At 49.3% G+C, this 17,500-nt stretch overlaps 1 protein-coding gene across 2 annotated transcripts in view; it reads right to left on the bottom strand.

Annotated features, from left to right (window-relative positions):
• Window positions 1-17,500, bottom strand: part of fam184aa (family with sequence similarity 184 member Aa) — a 26,211-nt gene that overhangs the window by 6,602 nt on the left and 2,109 nt on the right. For both annotated transcript variants that reach the window (XM_061032819.1, XM_061032820.1), the window contains exons 2-16: window positions 15,633-15,710; window positions 15,082-15,216; window positions 14,862-14,960; window positions 14,518-14,724; window positions 14,262-14,435; window positions 14,020-14,181; window positions 13,602-13,737; window positions 13,306-13,487; window positions 13,013-13,198; window positions 10,940-11,062; window positions 10,690-10,851; window positions 8,757-8,878; window positions 8,523-8,673; window positions 515-629; window positions 309-406 (exon numbers count right to left, since the gene is read on the bottom strand). In XM_061032819.1, coding sequence (XP_060888802.1) covers window positions 309-406; window positions 515-629; window positions 8,523-8,673; window positions 8,757-8,878; window positions 10,690-10,851; window positions 10,940-11,062; window positions 13,013-13,198; window positions 13,306-13,487; window positions 13,602-13,737; window positions 14,020-14,181; window positions 14,262-14,435; window positions 14,518-14,724; window positions 14,862-14,960; window positions 15,082-15,216; window positions 15,633-15,710 — 2,130 coding nt within the window. The remainder of the gene's footprint in view (window positions 1-308; window positions 407-514; window positions 630-8,522; window positions 8,674-8,756; window positions 8,879-10,689; window positions 10,852-10,939; window positions 11,063-13,012; window positions 13,199-13,305; window positions 13,488-13,601; window positions 13,738-14,019; window positions 14,182-14,261; window positions 14,436-14,517; window positions 14,725-14,861; window positions 14,961-15,081; window positions 15,217-15,632; window positions 15,711-17,500) is intronic.

Raw genomic sequence — 17,500 nt, forward strand, 5'->3', positions numbered from 1 at the left:
GTGTGTGTGTGTGTGCTAATGTGTTTGTGCGTGTTTATGTGTGTGTGTTTATGTGTGTCTATGTGTTTTTATCTGTGTTTATGTGTGTGTGTGTGTGTGTGTGTGTGTGTGTGTGTGTGTTCATGTGTGTGTGTGTTCATGTGTGTGTGTGTTTATGTGTGTGTGTGTGTGTGTGTGCGTGTTTATGTGTGTTTATGTGTGTGTGTTTTTATGTGTGTTTATGTGTGTTTATGTATGTGTGTGTCTGTGTGTGTGTGTGTTTATGTGTGTTTATGTGTGTGTCTGTGTGTGTGTGTGTTTATGTGTACCCTGATCTGGTGCTGTCGTGCCTCCTCCATAGTGCTCAAAGCGCAGCAGTGCGCCTCCTGCAGGCGGTGCTCCCTCCTCTGGTGCTCCCTCTGCATCTCTGCACACAAACACACACACACACACACACACACACACACACACACACACAAACATTACAAACTGTGATGATGACAGTATGTTTACCTGTTCATGTAACAGAACTCACCTTTGAGCTGCTGGCTCAGCAGCTCCCTCTCCTGGTTGAACTGAGACTGCAGCTGCTGCAGAGCCGACTGAGACTGAGAAAGCTGCAGCTCCAGAGACTGTTTGAGAAGAGAGATCTGAACACACACACGCACGCGCGCGCGCACACACACACACACACACACACACACACACACACACACACACACACAGAGGATCAATGATTAACACAGGTTGTGCAGCAGGAAACTGAAAACCTAAAGGAAACAGACCTTATGCACAGTTCTGCTCTTAGCCAATGAGCACAGCTTGATATGATTCAACACTGAATGTGATTGGCTGTGTGATAAGACTTTGAGATTCAGGTTATTTGTTTACATTCTGTACATGCAAACAAGGTCGTCATGACAACAGAGTATTTGTAAACATTGATATGATTCATGTTAAAATAAAACGATATTGATACCTGTTCGTTACCACGGCAACAAGCACAGAATTCCTTTGACCCCTAACATTTGGTGGTGATTTTAAAGAGCACAAACCTGCACAGTGTCTCAGCATTAAACAGACAGCGAGAGAGAGAGAGATAGAGAGAGAGAACCCCCCCATCCTTAAACCCTCAGAGGTCTGACTGAACTCTCTGGACCTCCTCACATTCCTCCTCCTCTGGCTGCAGCAGATTAAATCCTCTGCAGGATTTACAGCTTTAGGAGGACTACATCAGGGAGAGCAAGGTAAGAGGGATTTAAAGCAGAGGATGAGGATGTGACCTGTGCAGAACATCCTCCTCTGCTCCTCTTTAGACTCTAACATGAGGAGGAAACAGCTCAGAGCTACATCCTCATCCTCACAGAAGAACCTTCAGAATAAAAGTCCTTTTCTAGAAAAAAAAAAAAAAAGCAGCAGCTCTCAGAATAAAAGTCTTTCCCTGGAGGTGAATATGAACAGGAAGTCGTGTTTTCTCAATGTTTATTGTTATTTCCATCTCTCTGAATGCTGACGGGTTATATAAGAGTCCAGTCTCTCTTGGACCTGAGAGACTGGACCTGAAAGACTGGACCTGAAAGACTGGACCTGAAAGACTGGAGATAAGAGACTGGACCTGAGAGACTGGAGCTGAGAGACTGGAGCTGAGAGACTGGACCTAAGGGACTGGACCTGAGAGACTGGACCTGAGAGACTGGACCTGAGAGACTGGAGCTAAGAGACTGGACCTGAGAGACTGGACCTGAGAGACTGGACCTGAATGACTGGACCTGAGAGACTGGACCTGAAAGACTGGACCTAAGAGACTGGACCTGAGAGACTGGACCTGAAAGACTGGACCTGAGAGAGTGGAGCTAAGAGACTGGACCAGAGAGACTGGACCAGAGAGACTGGACCTGAGAGACTGGAACTAAGAGACTGGACCTGAGAGACTGGACCTGAGAGACTGGACCTGAAAGAATGGACCTGAATGACTGGACCTGAGAGACTGGACCTGAGAGACTGGACCTGAGAGACTGGACCTGAAAGACTGGACCTGAAAGACTGGAGCTAAGAGACTGGACCTGAGAGACTGGACCTGAAAGACTGGACCTGAAAGACTGGAGCTAAGAGACTGGACCTGAGAGACTGGACCTGAAAGACTGGACCTGAAAGACTGGAGCTAAGAGACTGCACCTGAAAGACTGGACCAGAGAGACTGGACCTGAGAGACTGGACCTGAAATACTGGACCTTAAAGACTGGACCAGAGAGACTGGACCTGAAAGACTGGACCTGAAAGACTGGACCTGAGAGACTGGAGCTAAGAGACTGGACCTGAGAGACTGGACCTGAACGACTGGACAAAAGAGACTGGACCTGAAAGACTGGACCTGAGAGACTGGACCTGAAAGACTGGAGCTAAGAGACTGGACCTGAAAGACTAGACCAGAGAGACTGGACCTGAGAGACTGGACCTGAAAGACTGAACCTGAGAGACTGGACCTGAGAGAGTGGAGCTAAGAGACTGGACCAGAGAGACTGGACCTGAGAGACTGGACCTGAGAGACTGGACCTGAATGACTGGAGCTGAGAGACTGGACCTGAATGACTGGAGCTGAGAGACTTCATCTAAGAGACTGGACCTGAGAGACTGGACCTGAGAGTCTGGAGCTAAGAGACTGGAGCTAAGAGACTGGACCTGAGAGACTGGACCAGAGAGACTGGACCTGAGAGACTGGACCTGAGAGACTGGACCTGAGAAACTTCATCTAAGAGACTGGACCTGAATGACTGGACCTGAGAGACTGGACCTGAAAGACTGGACCTGAAAGACTAGAGCTAAGAGACTGGACCTGAAATACTGGACGAGAGAGACTGGACCTGAGAGACTGGATCTGAGAGACTGGACCTAAGAGATTGGACCAGAGAGACTGGACCTGAGAGACTGGACCTGAGAGACTGGACCTGAGAGACTGGACCTGAAAGACTGGACCTGAGAGACTGGATCTGAAAGACTGGACCTGAGAGACTGGACCTGAGAGACTGGACCTGAAAGACTGGACCTGAAAGACTGGAGCTAAGAGACTGGACCTGAGAGACTGGACCTGAAAGACTGGACCTGAAAGACTGGACCAGAGAGACTGGACCTGAGAGACTGGACCTGAAATACTGGACCTTAAAGACTGGACCAGAGAGACTAGACCTGAAAGACTGGACCTGAAAGACTGGACCTGACAGACTGGAGCTAAGAGACTGGACCTGAGAGACTGGACCTGAAATACTGGACCTTAAAGACTGGACCAGAGAGACTGGACCTGAAAGACTGGACCTGAAAGACTGGACCTGACAGACTGGAGCTAAGAGACTGGACCTGAATGACTGGAGCTGAGAGACTTCATCTAAGAGACTGGACCTGAGAGACTGGATCTGAGAGTCTGGAGCTAAGAGACTGGCGCTAAGAGACTGGACCTGAGAGACTGGACCAGAGAGACTGGACCTGAGAGACTGGACCTGAGAGACTGGACCTGAGAGACTGGACTTGAATGACTGGATCAGAGAGACTTCATCTAAGAGACTGGACCTAAGAGACTGGACCTGAGAGACTGGACCTGAGAGACTGGACCTGAAAGACTGGACCTGAGAGACTGGACCTAAGAGACTGGACCTGAGAGACTGGACCTGAGAGACTGGACCTGAAAGACTGGAACTGAGAGACTGGACCTGAGAGAGTGGAGCTAAGAGACTGGACCAGAGAGACTGGACCTGAAAGACTGGACCGGAGAGACTGGAGCTAAGAGACTGGACCTGAGAGAGTGGAGCTAACAGACTGGACCTGAGAGACTGGACCTGAGAGACTGGACCAGAAAGACTGGACCTGAGAGACTGGACCTAAGAGACTGGACCTGAGAGACTGGACCTGAGAGACTGGAGCTAAGAGACTGGAGCTAAGAGACTGGACCAGAGAGACTGGACCTGAGAGACTGGACCTGAGAGACTGGACCTGAATGACTGGACCAGAGAGACTTCATCTAAGAGACTGGACCTGAGAGACTGGACCTGAGAGACTGGACCTGAAAGACTGGACCTGAGAGACTGGACCTAAGAGACTGGACCTGAGAGACTGGACCTGAAAGACTGGAACTGAGAGACTGGACCTGAGAGACTGGACCTGAGAGACTGGACCTAAGAGACTGGACCTGAGAGACTGGACCTGAAAGACTGGACCTGAGACACTGGACCTGAGAGACTGGACCTGAAAGACTGGACCTGAGACACTGGAGCTAAGAGATTGGACCAGAGAGACTGGACCTGAGAGACTGGAGCTAAGAGACTGGACCAGAGAGACTGGACCTGAGAGACTGGACCTGAGAGACTGGACCAGAAAGACTGGACCTGAGAGACTGGACCTAAGAGACTGGACCTGAGAGACTGGACCTGAGAGACTGGACCTAAGAGACTGGACCTGAGAGACTGGACCTGAGAGACTGGACTTGAATGACTGGACCAGAGAGACTTCATCTAAGAGACTGGACCTAAGAGACTGGACCTGAGAGACTGGACCTGAGAGACTGGACCTGAAAGACTGGACCTGAGAGACTGGACCTAAGAGACTGGACCTGAGAGACTGGACCTGAGAGACTGGACCTGAAAGACTGGAACTGAGAGACTGGACCTGAGAGAGTGGAGCTAAGAGACTGGACCAGAGAGACTGGACCGGAGAGACTGGACCTAAGAGACTGGACCTGAGAGACTGGACCTGAAAGACTGGACCTGAGACACTGGACCTGAGAGACTGGACCTGAAAGACTGGACCTGAGAGAGTGGAGCTAAGAGATTGGACCAGAGAGACTGGACCTGAGAGACTGGAGCTAAGAGACTGGACCTAAAAGACTGGACCAGAGAGACTGGACCTAAGAGACTGGACCAGAAAGACTGGACCTGAGAGACTGGACCTGAGAGACTGGACCAATGAGATTGGACCTGAGAGACTGGACCTAAGAGACTGGACCTGAAAGACTGGACCTGAGAGACTGGACCTAAGAGACTGGAGCTAAGAGACTGGACCTGAGAGACTGGACCTGAGAGACTGGACCAGATAGACTGGACCTGAGAGACTGGACCTGAGAGACTGGACCTGAAAGACTGGACCTGAGAGACTGGACCTAAGAGACTGGACCTGAGAGACTGGACCAGATAGACTGGACCTGAGAGACTGGACCTGAGAGACTGGACCAGAAAGACTGGACCTGAGAGACTGGACCTGAGAGACTGGACCAGAGAGACTGGAGCTAAGAGACTGGACCTAAAAGACTGGACCTGAGAGAGTGGAGCTAAGAGACTGGACCTGAGAGACTGGACCTGAGAGACTGGAGCTAAGAGACTGGACCTAAAAGACTGGACCAGAGAGACTGGACCTGAGAGACTGGACCAGAAAGACTGGACCTGAGAGACTGGACCTAAGAGACTGGACCAATGAGATTGGACCTGAGAGACTGGACCTAAGAGACTGGACCTGAAAGACTGGACCTGAGAGACTGGACCTAAGAGACTGGAGCTAAGAGACTGGACCTGAGAGACTGGACCTGAGAGACTGGACCAGATAGACTGGACCTGAGAGACTGGACCTGAGAGACTGGACCTGAAAGACTGGACCTGAGAGACTGGACCTAAGAGACTGGACCTGAGAGACTGGACCAGATAGACTGGACCTGAGAGACTGGACCTGAGAGACTGGACCAGAAAGACTGGACCTGAGAGACTGGACCTGAGAGACTGGACCAGAGAGACTGGACCTGAAAGAGTGGACCTGAGAGACTGGACCTAAGAGACTGGACCTGAGAGACTGGACCTGAGAGACTGGACCTGAAAGACTGGACCAGAGAGACTGGACCTGAATGACTGGAGCTGAGAGACTGGACCTGAGAGACTGGACCAGAGAGACTGGACCTAAGAGACTGGACCTAAGAGACTGGAGCTAAGAGACTGGACCAGAGAGACTGGACCTGAGAGACTGGACCTGAGAGACTGGACCTGAAAGACTGGACCTGAGAGACTGGAGCTAAGAGACTGGACCTGAGAGACTGGACCTGAAAGACTGGACCTGAATGACTGGACCTTAGAGACTGGACCTGAGAGACTGGACCTGAATGACTTAACCGGAGAGACTTCATCTAAGAGACTGGACTGGACTGGACCTGAAGACTTTTTCTAGTGATGTGACTGTCCTTAATGACATCAGCCTGGCATCTAGCACCACTGTTAGGAATCTAGGAGTTATTTTTGATCAAGATATGTCTTTTAGCTCTCACATCAGTCAAGTTTCAAGAACAGCCTACTTTCACCTTCGTAATATATCCAAGATCAGGAATATCCTGTCGCAAAGTGATGCAGAAAAACTAGTTCATGCATTTGTTACCTCCAGACTGGATTATTGTAACTCTCTTTTGTCAGGGTGCTCTGGCAAATCTCTAAAGACTCTTCAACGGGTCCAGAATGCTGCAGCTCGTGTACTGACCAGAACCAGGAAATGGGACCACATTACTCCTGTCCTGGCTTCTCTGCACTGGCTCCCTATACAGTCTAGAATAGAATTCAAGATCCTTCTTCTCACCTACAAAGCTCTAAATGGCCAGGCACCATCTTATCTTAAGGAGCTACTAGTGCCGTACTGTCCCTCGAGAGCGTTGCGGTCCCGGAGTGCAGGCCTGCTGGTGGTACCTACAGTCTCCAAGTGTACTATGGGGGGTAAAGCCTTCAGTTATCGGGCTCCTCTCCTCTGGAACCGCCTTCCAGCCGGGGTCCGGGAGGCAGACACAGTCTGTATTTTTAAGATTAGACTTAAAACTTTCCTTTTTGATAAATCTTATAGTTAGGGCTGGTGCTGGTGTAGACCAGCTCTTAGTTATGCTGCTATAGGCTTAGACTACCGGGGGAACTGGCACCCTGAGCTCCTCTCTCTCTCTCTCTCTCTCTCTCTCTCTCTCTCTCTCTCTGCATATACAGTACATCATATTACTGCATGTATCTATCTATAAATCTCAGTCACTAACCACCTACTTTCCTGGGAGCTCTTGAGCTCTCCTAGGCTCCTCAAGATCGTCGGTTGACGGCTTGCCAGAACAACCCCCACCCCACCACTACCCCCTCCCCACCGGATCGTGGGTTGGCGGCCTGCCAGAACAACCCCCCACACCCCCTCCCCTCCCCACCGGATTGCTGATGGACGGTCTACCTCCCCCCACCCCCTTGCTCTCTATCCCTCTTCCTGCATCTTATCCCATCTCTCCCCCTATCCCTTTCCAAGCCCGGCGTAGTCTAGGCCTGTGAAGACTGTTTCGTCATGAGCCGGGGATCCGGCCGAAGATTTCTGCCTTTTAATAAGGCAGTTTTTTCTTACCACTGTAACTTTTGCTGCTTTGCTAAAGTGCTCATGATGGATAGGCCGGATCTTTGTAACATAGCAATAAGTAAGGTCTTTTACCTGCTTTTTGTAACATAACAATGAGTAAGGTCTTTTTACCTGCTCTTTTGTAATGTTAACAGACAATGAGTAAGGTATTTTACCTGCTTCTTGTAAAGTGTCTCGAGATAACACTTGTTATGAGTTGACGCTATACAAATAAAAGTTGATTGATAAAAGTTGATTGATTGAAAGACTGGAGCTAAGAGACTGGAGCTGAGAGACTGAACCTGAGAGACTGGACCAGAGAGACTGGACCTGAATGACTGGACCTGAGAGACTGGACCTGAGAGACTGGAGCTAAGAGACTGGACCTGAGAGACTGTACCTGAGAGACTGGACCAGAGAGACTGGACCTAAGAGACTGGACCTAAGAGACTGGACCTGAGAGACTGGACCAGAGAGACTGGACCTGAGAGACTGGAGCTGAGAGACTGGACCTAAGAGAATGGACCTGAGAGACTGGACCTGAGAGACTGGACCTAAGAGACTGGACCTCAGAGACTGGACCTGAAAGACTGGACCAGAGAGACTGGACCTGAGAGACTGGACCTGAGAGACTGGAGCTAAGAGACTGGACCTGAGAGACTGGACCTGAAAGACTGGACCTGAATGACTGGACCTGAGAGACTGGACCTGAGAGACTGGACCAGAGAGACTGGACCTAAGAGACTGGACCTAAGAGACTGGACCTGAGAGACTGGAGCTAAAAGACTGGAGCTGAGAGACTGGACCAGAGAGACTGGACCAGAGAGACTGGACCTAAGAGACTGGACCTGAAAGACTGGACCAGAGAGACTGGACCTGAGAGACTGGACCTAAGAGACTGGACCTGAAAGACTGGACCTGAAAGACTGGACCTGAAAGACTGGACCTAAGAGACTGGACCTAAGAGACTGGACCTGAAAGACTGGACCTGAAAAGATTGGACCTAAGAGACTGGATCTAAGAGACTGGACCTGAAAGACTGGACCTAAGAGACTGGACCTGAGAGACTGGACCTCAGAGACTGGACCTAAGAGACTGGATCTGAGAGACTGGACCTGACTTAAAATCTGCAGATGAACCAGCAGGGGGCGTCACAGTGAGGAGACAGCTCTCACCTGTTCCAGCAGGTCCTCCACCTTCCTCTGCCAGTTCTCCCGGGCCGCCATCACCTCCAGCTCCCTCTGCTGAGACAGCTGATTGAGCGCCGCCTGTTTGTCTGCCTCGTACTCCTCCGTCAGCTCCTCCTTCAGCAGACGCACCTCCTCCCTGCACACCGAGGAGGAGGAGGTCACACAGGTTATCACACCTGCTCTGTAGTCCTGAAGAGGAGGACAGAGTCGGGTTCTCACCTCAGAGCGTCTCTCCACTTCTGGTCCAGGTCGTCGGCCATCTTGTCCATCTTCTGCTTCTCCTCCGTTCTGATCGAGATGACTCTGGCGTCATGCTGCTGCCTCTGCGTCTCGATCTCCTCCTTCAAACGCAAAGCACACATTTTACACACAATCCTCTGCTGCTTTTCTTTTCTTTTTTTTCTTTTTTTTTTTTTTAACAATATGTTTTAAACATTTTTCCAGGACGCACAATTACAATTAGATAAATTCTAAGGAAAGAAAAAAAAAAAAGATATACACCTGCACATATAGACACATTTATAAAATAAGGGGTGAAAAAAGTAAAATATAATAATAAAAAATAAAAAAACTTTAATTACAAAAATGTTGCAAAATTATTACTGTCCGTATTAAATTAAAATAACCAAATAGATTTGAGTTATTTTTTATGTATCTTTGCTCGTCAGCATTCAGGAGTGAATGACAGCTGGAGTCAGCTGGGACATTATTCAACCACTCTTTTTTTAACAGTGTCATTTCTTCTTGAGTTATTTCAGTGCTGCGCAGAGCTTCATCTAATTACCCCTCGTCTCTGTCTCTGTTATTACTGCTCCCTGTCTCCATTACATCACATTATTCTCTTTACACCAGCTGGGACTGTGACTCAGCTGTGTGTGTGTGTGTGTGTGTGTGTGTGTGTGTGTGTGTGTGTGTGTGTGTGTGTGTGTGTTTTTGTATTTATTTTTTATTTTGATGCTGCAGTGACTCCATGTTACAAACAACTATTTCTTAAATCAATTACACTGATAATTAAAATATTAACACACACACATCTACACACACACACACACACACACACACCTACACACACACACACACACACACACACACACACACACCTACACACACACACACACACACACCTACACACACACACACACACACACACACACACACACACACACACACACACACACACACACACACACACACACACACACACACACACACACACACACACACACCCCTCTTCATCATGTGTATCTCACAGCTGTTCCTTTGACTGAATGTTTTTCTCTCTTCCTGATTCCTTAAATGTCCTTTCCTCACTCCTTCCTTCCATCCTTCCTTCCTCTCCCCGGTCACTTCCTCTTTGTTTCACTCTTTTTACTCTGACTTCCTGCCAACCCTAAGGAGAGCTATGATTGGCCGATCAGATGGACGTCAATCCTCTGTATGAGTGATGATCAGTACCCGTGATGTCTTTATCTGGTTCTTACCTGCAGGTCAGTAAACCCTGAGTCTTACCTGCAGGCTGTTGTATAAGTAAACCCTGAGTCTTACCTGCAGGCTGTTTGTATAAGTAAACCCTGAGTCTTACCTGCAGGCTGTTTTTATAAGTAAACCCTGAGTCTTACCTGCAGGCTGTTGTATAAGTAAACCCTGAGTCTTACCTGCAGGCCAGTAAACCCTGAGTCTTACCTGCAGGCTGTTGTATAAGTAAACCCTGAGTCTTACCTGTAGGCTGTTTGTATAAGTAAACCCTGAGTCTTACCTGCAGGCTGTTTGTATAAGTAAACCCTGAGTCTTACCTGCAGGCTGTTTGTATAAGTAAACCCTGATTCTTACCTGCAGGCTGTTTTTATAAGTAAACCTTGAGTCTTACCTGCAGGCCAGTAAACCCTGAGTCTTACCTGCAGGCTGTTGTATAAGTAAACCATGAGTCTTACCTGCAGGCTGTTGTATAAGTAAACCCTGAGTCTTACCTGTAGGCTGTTTGTATAAGTAAACCCTGATTCTTACCTGCAGGCTGTTTGTATAAGTAAACCCTGAGTCTTACCTGCAGGCTGTTTGTATAAGTAAACCCTGATTCTTACCTGCAGGCTGTTTGTATAAGTAAACCCGGATTCTTACCTGCAGGCTGTTTGTATAAGTAAACCCTGATTCTTACCTGAAGGTCGGTCAGCAGGTTACTCGTCTCTCGTACTCTGGACCTGGTGGCGTCCAGCTCCGTCCTCAGTTTCTCCTGCGTCTCCTTCAGACAGGAGATCTGCGTCTGAGCCGAGCCCATGTTCTGCTCCCCCTCCCTCACCAGCTCCTGGAGGTGAGACACCTGTGGAAAGGTGCAGAGGTAAGAAGAGGGTCAACATGGTGGTCCTGGGCCTGGATGAGGATGCTGAGTGATGCATTAAGGGGCCTACCTCCTGATTAGCCATGTTGAGTTTGGCTGAGAGCTCCTCCTTCAGGTTATCGAGCTGCTGCTGCAGGCGGTCCCTCTGCTCCTCCAACGACAGACGCTTGATCTCAAACTCCTGAGACAGTTTCTGCAGGAGGGAGGAGGAGGAGGAGGAGACAGGGAGAGTAAGAGGAGGAGGAGGAGACAGAGAGAGTAAGAGGAGGAGGATGAGGAGACAGAGAGAGTAAGAGGAGGAGGAGGAGGAGGAGAGAGTAAGAGGAGGAGGATGAGACAGAGAGAGTAAGAGGAGGAGGAGGAGACAGCGAGAGTAAGAGGAGGAGGAGGAGACAGAGAGAGTAAGAGCAGGAGGAGGAGACAGAGAGAGTAAGAGGAGGGAGGAGACAGAGAGAGTAAGAGGAGGAGGAGGAGGAGAGAGTAAGAGGAGGAGGATGAGACAGAGAGAGTAAGAGGAGGAGGAGGAGACAGCGAGAGTAAGAGCAGGAGGAGGAGACAGAGAGAGTAAGAGGAGGAGGAGGAGACAGAGAGAGTAAGAGGAGGAGGAGGAGACAGAGAGAGTAAGAGGAGGAGGAGGAGGAGGAGACAGAGAGAGTAAGAGGAGGAGGAGGAGACAGAGAGAGTAAGAGCAGGAGGAGGAGACAGAGAGAGTAAGAGGAGGAGGAGGAGACAGAGAGAGTAAGAGGAGGAGGAGGAGGAGACAGATAGAGTAAGAGGAGGAGGATGAGGATACAGAGAGACAAAAGTAAAAATAGGAAGGACAGAGGAGGAAGAGGAGGAGGAAGAAACAAAAACCAGAACAGAGGTTCATTTATTCAAACAAATATTTAGAAACTACAGACTTTATATGAGAAGGAGAAATGATGAGTGTGTGAACCACACCTCCTCCTCCTCCTCTCTGTATATAATCTGTGTGTATAGTATGTGTGTGCGTGCATGCTTGTGGACGAGCGCCTCAGGAATATGTGAGGCGTCTTTTTTAAAAGGCCATCTCCTCAAAAAGACCATTACCCATAATCCCCCACACCACACACAACAAATCCTCTCTTCCTCCGTCTACTCAGTTCCTGCTCCTCCTCCTCCACTGGGTCCTCTACTTTCCTCAGCTCCTCCTCCTCCTCCTCCTCCTCCTCCTCTTCTTCTTCCTCCTCTCTCCTCCTTCTCCTCCTCCTCCTCCTCTTCTTCTTCCTCCTCTCTCCTCCTCCTCCTCTTCTTCCTCCTCTCTCCTCCTCCTATCTCCTTCTCCTCTTCTTCCTCCTCTCTCCTCCTCCTCTCCTTCTCCTCCTCCTCCTCTTCTTCCTCCTCTCTCCTCCTCCTCTCTCCTTCTCCTCCTCCTCCTCCTCTTCTTCCTCCTCTCTCCTCCTCCTCTCTCCTTCTCCTCCTCCTCCTCCTCTTCTTCCTCCTCCTCCTCTCTCCTTCTCCTCCTCCTCCTCCTCCTCCTCTAATAATATTGCATATCATCTGTTGCCATGACGACCCTGCTTGCTCACAGCTCTCCTCTGAAGGACTCGAACATGTTCAGCAGGCCTGGAGCTCTGATGGGACTTTATTTAAAGCTTCTAAAGCTGAGCCTGTTTGTTCTGATCTTTTATAGAATCATATCAAAGTTTAAAATTCTGTTGTCATGACGACCCTGGAGGAGAGAAACAGAGCAGGACAACGGGCGGACAAGCAGAGTCCTTTTAGACTTTAGTTAGAGAATGCTGCAGCGTTGACTCTGAAGCGTGTTGTGTTTGTAGGTCAGCCTCTCTCTGCTGCCTTCAGACAGAACTAATCGAGAACAGACGGCCCTTTAAAGAGCGGGCATGATGCACGGGCGGCTGCACACACATCCAGTGCCACAACAACAACAATGACAACAACGCGCTGAAACCAGGTGTAAGACAGCTGACCTCAGATCAGAAAGAACATATTGAACTCTATTCTATAAATGGATGATTAGATGCTGGAGCTCCAGTGACCTCACAGACTGGGGGAGGCAGAGCTTAGTGACGGCACTTTAGAGGAAAAAAAACAACAGGAAACAGAACTCAGACTCTCCAAGTCTTAGAGGATCTGACCTCAGGACTACATGCGGACTCACCGCCACGAGCAGCTCCTTCTCCTCCTCCTTTTCCTGCTGCGCCTCCTCCCTCAGGGACTGGTGTTTCTCCTCCAGCTCGCCCAGAGCTCTGACTTGCGCCTCCTTGAAGCGGTGCGCCTCCTCCTCATAGTGAGCTCGGAGCCTGCACAGCTCCTTCTCGTAACCCTGGTGCTCCTCCCGCAGAGACTGAGGGGGAGAAACGGGGGAAAGAGGAATCATGACCTCGGGCTGACCCCAGACAGGTACCAGAGTTTTTACAGTGTAGATTTCTTCAGCTACTCAGACTCAGTTACCTGCTCCAGGTTCAACACGGTCTGTCTGTGCTGCTCATTGGCCGACTGGCTCTGATTCAGCAGCGCCTCCCTCTCCTCCTCCAGGCGGCCGATCTTCTCCTTCAGGCGGTTCTGCTCCTGGTCCAGGTTCCTGATGGTGGCTTCGTGGGACATCTGAGTGGCCTGCAGCGAGCCGATCTGACCTGGAGAACAGTCAGAGCACAAGACTTTACAGATGTTTGAAATATACAAACAGATGTGTAAGATGTGTTAGAGTCTACACTCATTAAAAGAGTAGAAGAAGAAGAGTGTCTCACTGGCTTTGTGCAGGATCTCTGTGGCCTGCTGCTGGACTCTTTCTCTGCTGCCCTCCAGCTCGTACTCTGTGTCCTTCAGCTGCATCACCCAGATCTCCCCGTCCTGGATCGCCTCCTCCAGCTGCTTGTGCAGGTTCTACACACACACACACACACACACACACACACACACACACACACACACACACACACACACACACACATATTCACACATAAACACATGCACACTTTACAGATCTTCCTGCAGGACTTCTGAAATCTCTGAGAATGTTTGCATTCTTTTCTTCTTTTCTTTTCTGCAACTTTGAAAAGTTTGTTGAACAAAGAAAAGCTTATCCACACACACACACACACACACACACACAGACACACACACACACACACACACACACACACACACACACACACACACACTGACCTTGATGGTGCCCTCTGCGTTGGCGAGCGACGTCTGCAGTCGGTTGGTCTTGTCCCGGTTCTCTCTCGCCTCCTCCTGCGCTTTCTGCAGCTCGCTCCTCAGTTTGGACAGCGAGCGCTGCAGGGCCGCTTCCTGAGCCTGGAACTCTTTACGCAGCTCCACCTGCACACAGGTAAACCGTGACATCATCACTACGAGACACCACTGTACACCAACAGGTGAGTGTGTGTGTGTGTCCCCACCTCGGTCCTCTTCCAGGCCAGCAGGTTCTCGGTGGTGAGCTGGTGAGTCCTCCTCATGGCCTCCAGCTCCCTCTCGTAGTACTCCTGAGCCTTTGCCAGTTTGGCCTCGAACTCCTCCACCAGGCGCACTTTATCCTTCGTCAGCTCTTCCACCCGCTCCATCAGGGCCTCCACCTGAGAGTAACAACACATCCAGAGGGTGGGAATCTGAAAAAACAGAATGGATGTGGAAAAAAAGTTGTGTGACCCCCCCCACCTCCTGACGGTGCAGCTCGGCCAGCTTCTCCTGGTCCTCTGTGGAGGAGGCGCTCTGGTTCTGCTGGTTGTTGAGGAGCTCCTCCACCTCCTGACGGTGCGTCATCCGCATCTCCTCCAGCGCCCGCCGCTTCTCCGCCTCAAAGTGAGCCTGGGCCGAGCTGAAGGAGCGCAGCTTCTCCTCAAAGTCCCGACGCATCTCCTCCACCTAAACACAACACCATCTTTATCTCCTCCACCTAAACACAGCACCATCTTTATCTCCTCCACCTAAACACAGCACCATCTTTATGTGTGTGTGTGTGTGTGTGTGTGTGTGTGTGTGTGTGTGTGTGTGTGTCTCACCTCTCTGCTCATAGACACCACCCTCTGTGTGTGTTGAGCCTCCGTGCAGAGCTGAGAGTCCTCCATCCTCTGACGGTACATCTCGAACTCGGCCAGCGCCTGAACGCAACACGATCATTATCAAACACTTCAATTAAACTTTATTTACAACATCGACATGAACACAACAGCAGGCTGATGATGTCACTGTAAAAGTGACGTCGCCCCCTGCAGTCCTCACCTGTCTTTTCATGTGCTCGTGCAGCTCCACAGACTCCTCCAGACTGGCCAGCCTCCGCCTCAGGTCGGCCTCGTCCACCATCTTGCTCTTGTACTGCATGATCTTGTCTCTGGTTTCTGTCACGATGTGTTGGACCTGAACGGGCACACAAACCGTCTCAGTGAAGACCCCACTCTGAACGCCTGAAAGAAGCACTGATGAAATGAACAGCTCGTGCTAACTCACAGCTCCTCTCTGTTTTCAGCTTCAAAAAAGCTGAACATTTTCATGAAAAAATTAAGCAACTGTTAAATTTGAACTGTTCCTTTAATTTGCACTTTTTCTTCTGTGCAGTTTTTTGAAGCAGCCCTGCGATGGTGACACACACAGCAGCCTCTACCATCAGTGTGACCCCCCCCATAGGTGAGTTAAAGAGCCTCATACCTGTCAGCTGTTTGAGGAGAATTGTTCTGAAAACTATGGACTTAAACAATAAGTCAGCATGTATGAACCTCTTCAGGATTGTGTGTGTGTGTCTCTGTCGTCTGCATGTTTGGGGGGGGTGTTTTTACCTCGTCCTCATGAGCGTCTTTCAGAGACTCGATCTCCTCCTCGTGCTCGTCGTTCTTTGTGTTCAGAGCATAAATCACCTGCAGGCAGAGACACAAACATGTTTTCAACATTTCTGATACTAGAATGAAAAGTTAGAGACTCTGCACCATCAATACAAAACATGAGAAGAGAGTGAATAACAGCATCATTCATACACACACAAACATTAGTTTAGATTTTTACAAACCAGCAGCAACAGTAACATGACATTTACTAAAACTGCAGTTTCTGCAGTGTCCACCAGAGGGCGCCTCTAAAGCTGATTATACTTTATTGATCCCTAGTGGGGAAGTTCAGGAAAAGAAACAGACAACTGCAAACTGTCTATCAGCAAAGAAGTCATGGTCGACTAGGAACCAGCAGAACCAGGAGAACCAGGAGAACCAGTGGAACCAGGAGAACCAGTGGAACCAGTGGAACCAGTAGAAACAGGAGAACCAGCAGAAACAGGAGAACCAGCAGAACCAGGAGAACCAGTGGAACCAGCAGAAACAGGAGAACCAGCAGAAACAGGAGAACCAGCAGAACCAGCAGAACCAGGAGAACCAGTAGAACCAGTAGAACCAGTATGCAGTCAGTTCCAGGTGTATTGTCTCTGTCGTTGTCTCTCTTCTTTGGTTCTCAGCAGAGCAGCGGCCATGTTTCTTTAATGAGACATGATTATTATAATGAGACAGCTGCTTTTATCACACACTCACCACTTCATCCTTTCATCTCGTCTCCTCCTTTCTCTCTGAATGTCCTCCTCTCTCTCTCTCTCTGTTTCTTCTCCTCCTCTTTCCTCCTCTCTCTGTTTGTGTTTCTTCTTCTCCTCTGTTTCTTCTCCTCCTCTGTTTCTCCTCCTCTCTCCTCCTCTCTCTGTTTCTTCTCCTCTGTCCTCCTCTCTCTGTTTCTTCTCCTCCTCTCTCTGTTTCTCCTCCTCTCTGTTTCTTCTCCTCTCTCCTCCTCTCTGTTTCTTCTCCTCCTCTCTCTGTTTCTCCTCCTCTCTCCTCCTCTCTCTGTTTCTTCTCCTCTCCTCCTCTCTGTTTCTTCTCCTCCTCTCTCTCTGTTTCTCCTCCTCTCTCCTCCTCTCTCTGTTTCTTCTCTCTCTGTTTCTGTTTCTTCTCCTCCTCTCTCGTCTTTGTCTCTGTCCTGGGAATAAAAAAACCTCAAACACCATTTGTGTTTTGTAACACTCACGCTTGTTTATAAATAATCTTTCATGTGATTCTGCAGCAGAAATGTTTCCAGGACGTTTAAAGCACAACAACAACACCAACAACAACAACACCACCAACACCACCACAGGTGATGAAAGTTTGCAGGAGGACTGTAGTTCAGAGTAGAGGTGTGCATGAGGGGAGCAGCAGAACACCTCTCTCGTCGTGTTCACAGAGGATTAGCATCATCTTCACTAACGAGAGGATCAATGAACATTTAATTAATCTGTGAGCTGCTGGAGTTTAAAAAAACAGTCCTCTCTCCCTCTCTGTGTGTGAGCCCAAACAGTCGTTTTTACTCCGTATCTGTTTATTCTCTGATAGTTGAGCTGCAGAAACATCAACAGGACAACAACAACAACAACAACAACAACAACAACAACAACAACAACAACAACAACAAGGACTCAGGACTAACAGGACTGTTCTGTCAACATGATGATCACCACTTATTTTCTGCAGCAGATTTAACCCTAACCTACACTGATGGTAGAGGCTGCTGAGTAAAGAGTCCATCAATATTAACTCATCCATTCATACACATTCACACACTGATGGTAGAGGCTGCTGTGTAAAGAGTCCATCAATATTAACTCATCCATTCATACACATTCACACACTGATGGTAG

The sequence above is a fragment of the Labrus mixtus genome, chromosome 24 (assembly GCF_963584025.1).
Source record: "Labrus mixtus chromosome 24, fLabMix1.1, whole genome shotgun sequence".
Taxonomy (NCBI): domain Eukaryota; kingdom Metazoa; phylum Chordata; class Actinopteri; order Labriformes; family Labridae; genus Labrus; species Labrus mixtus.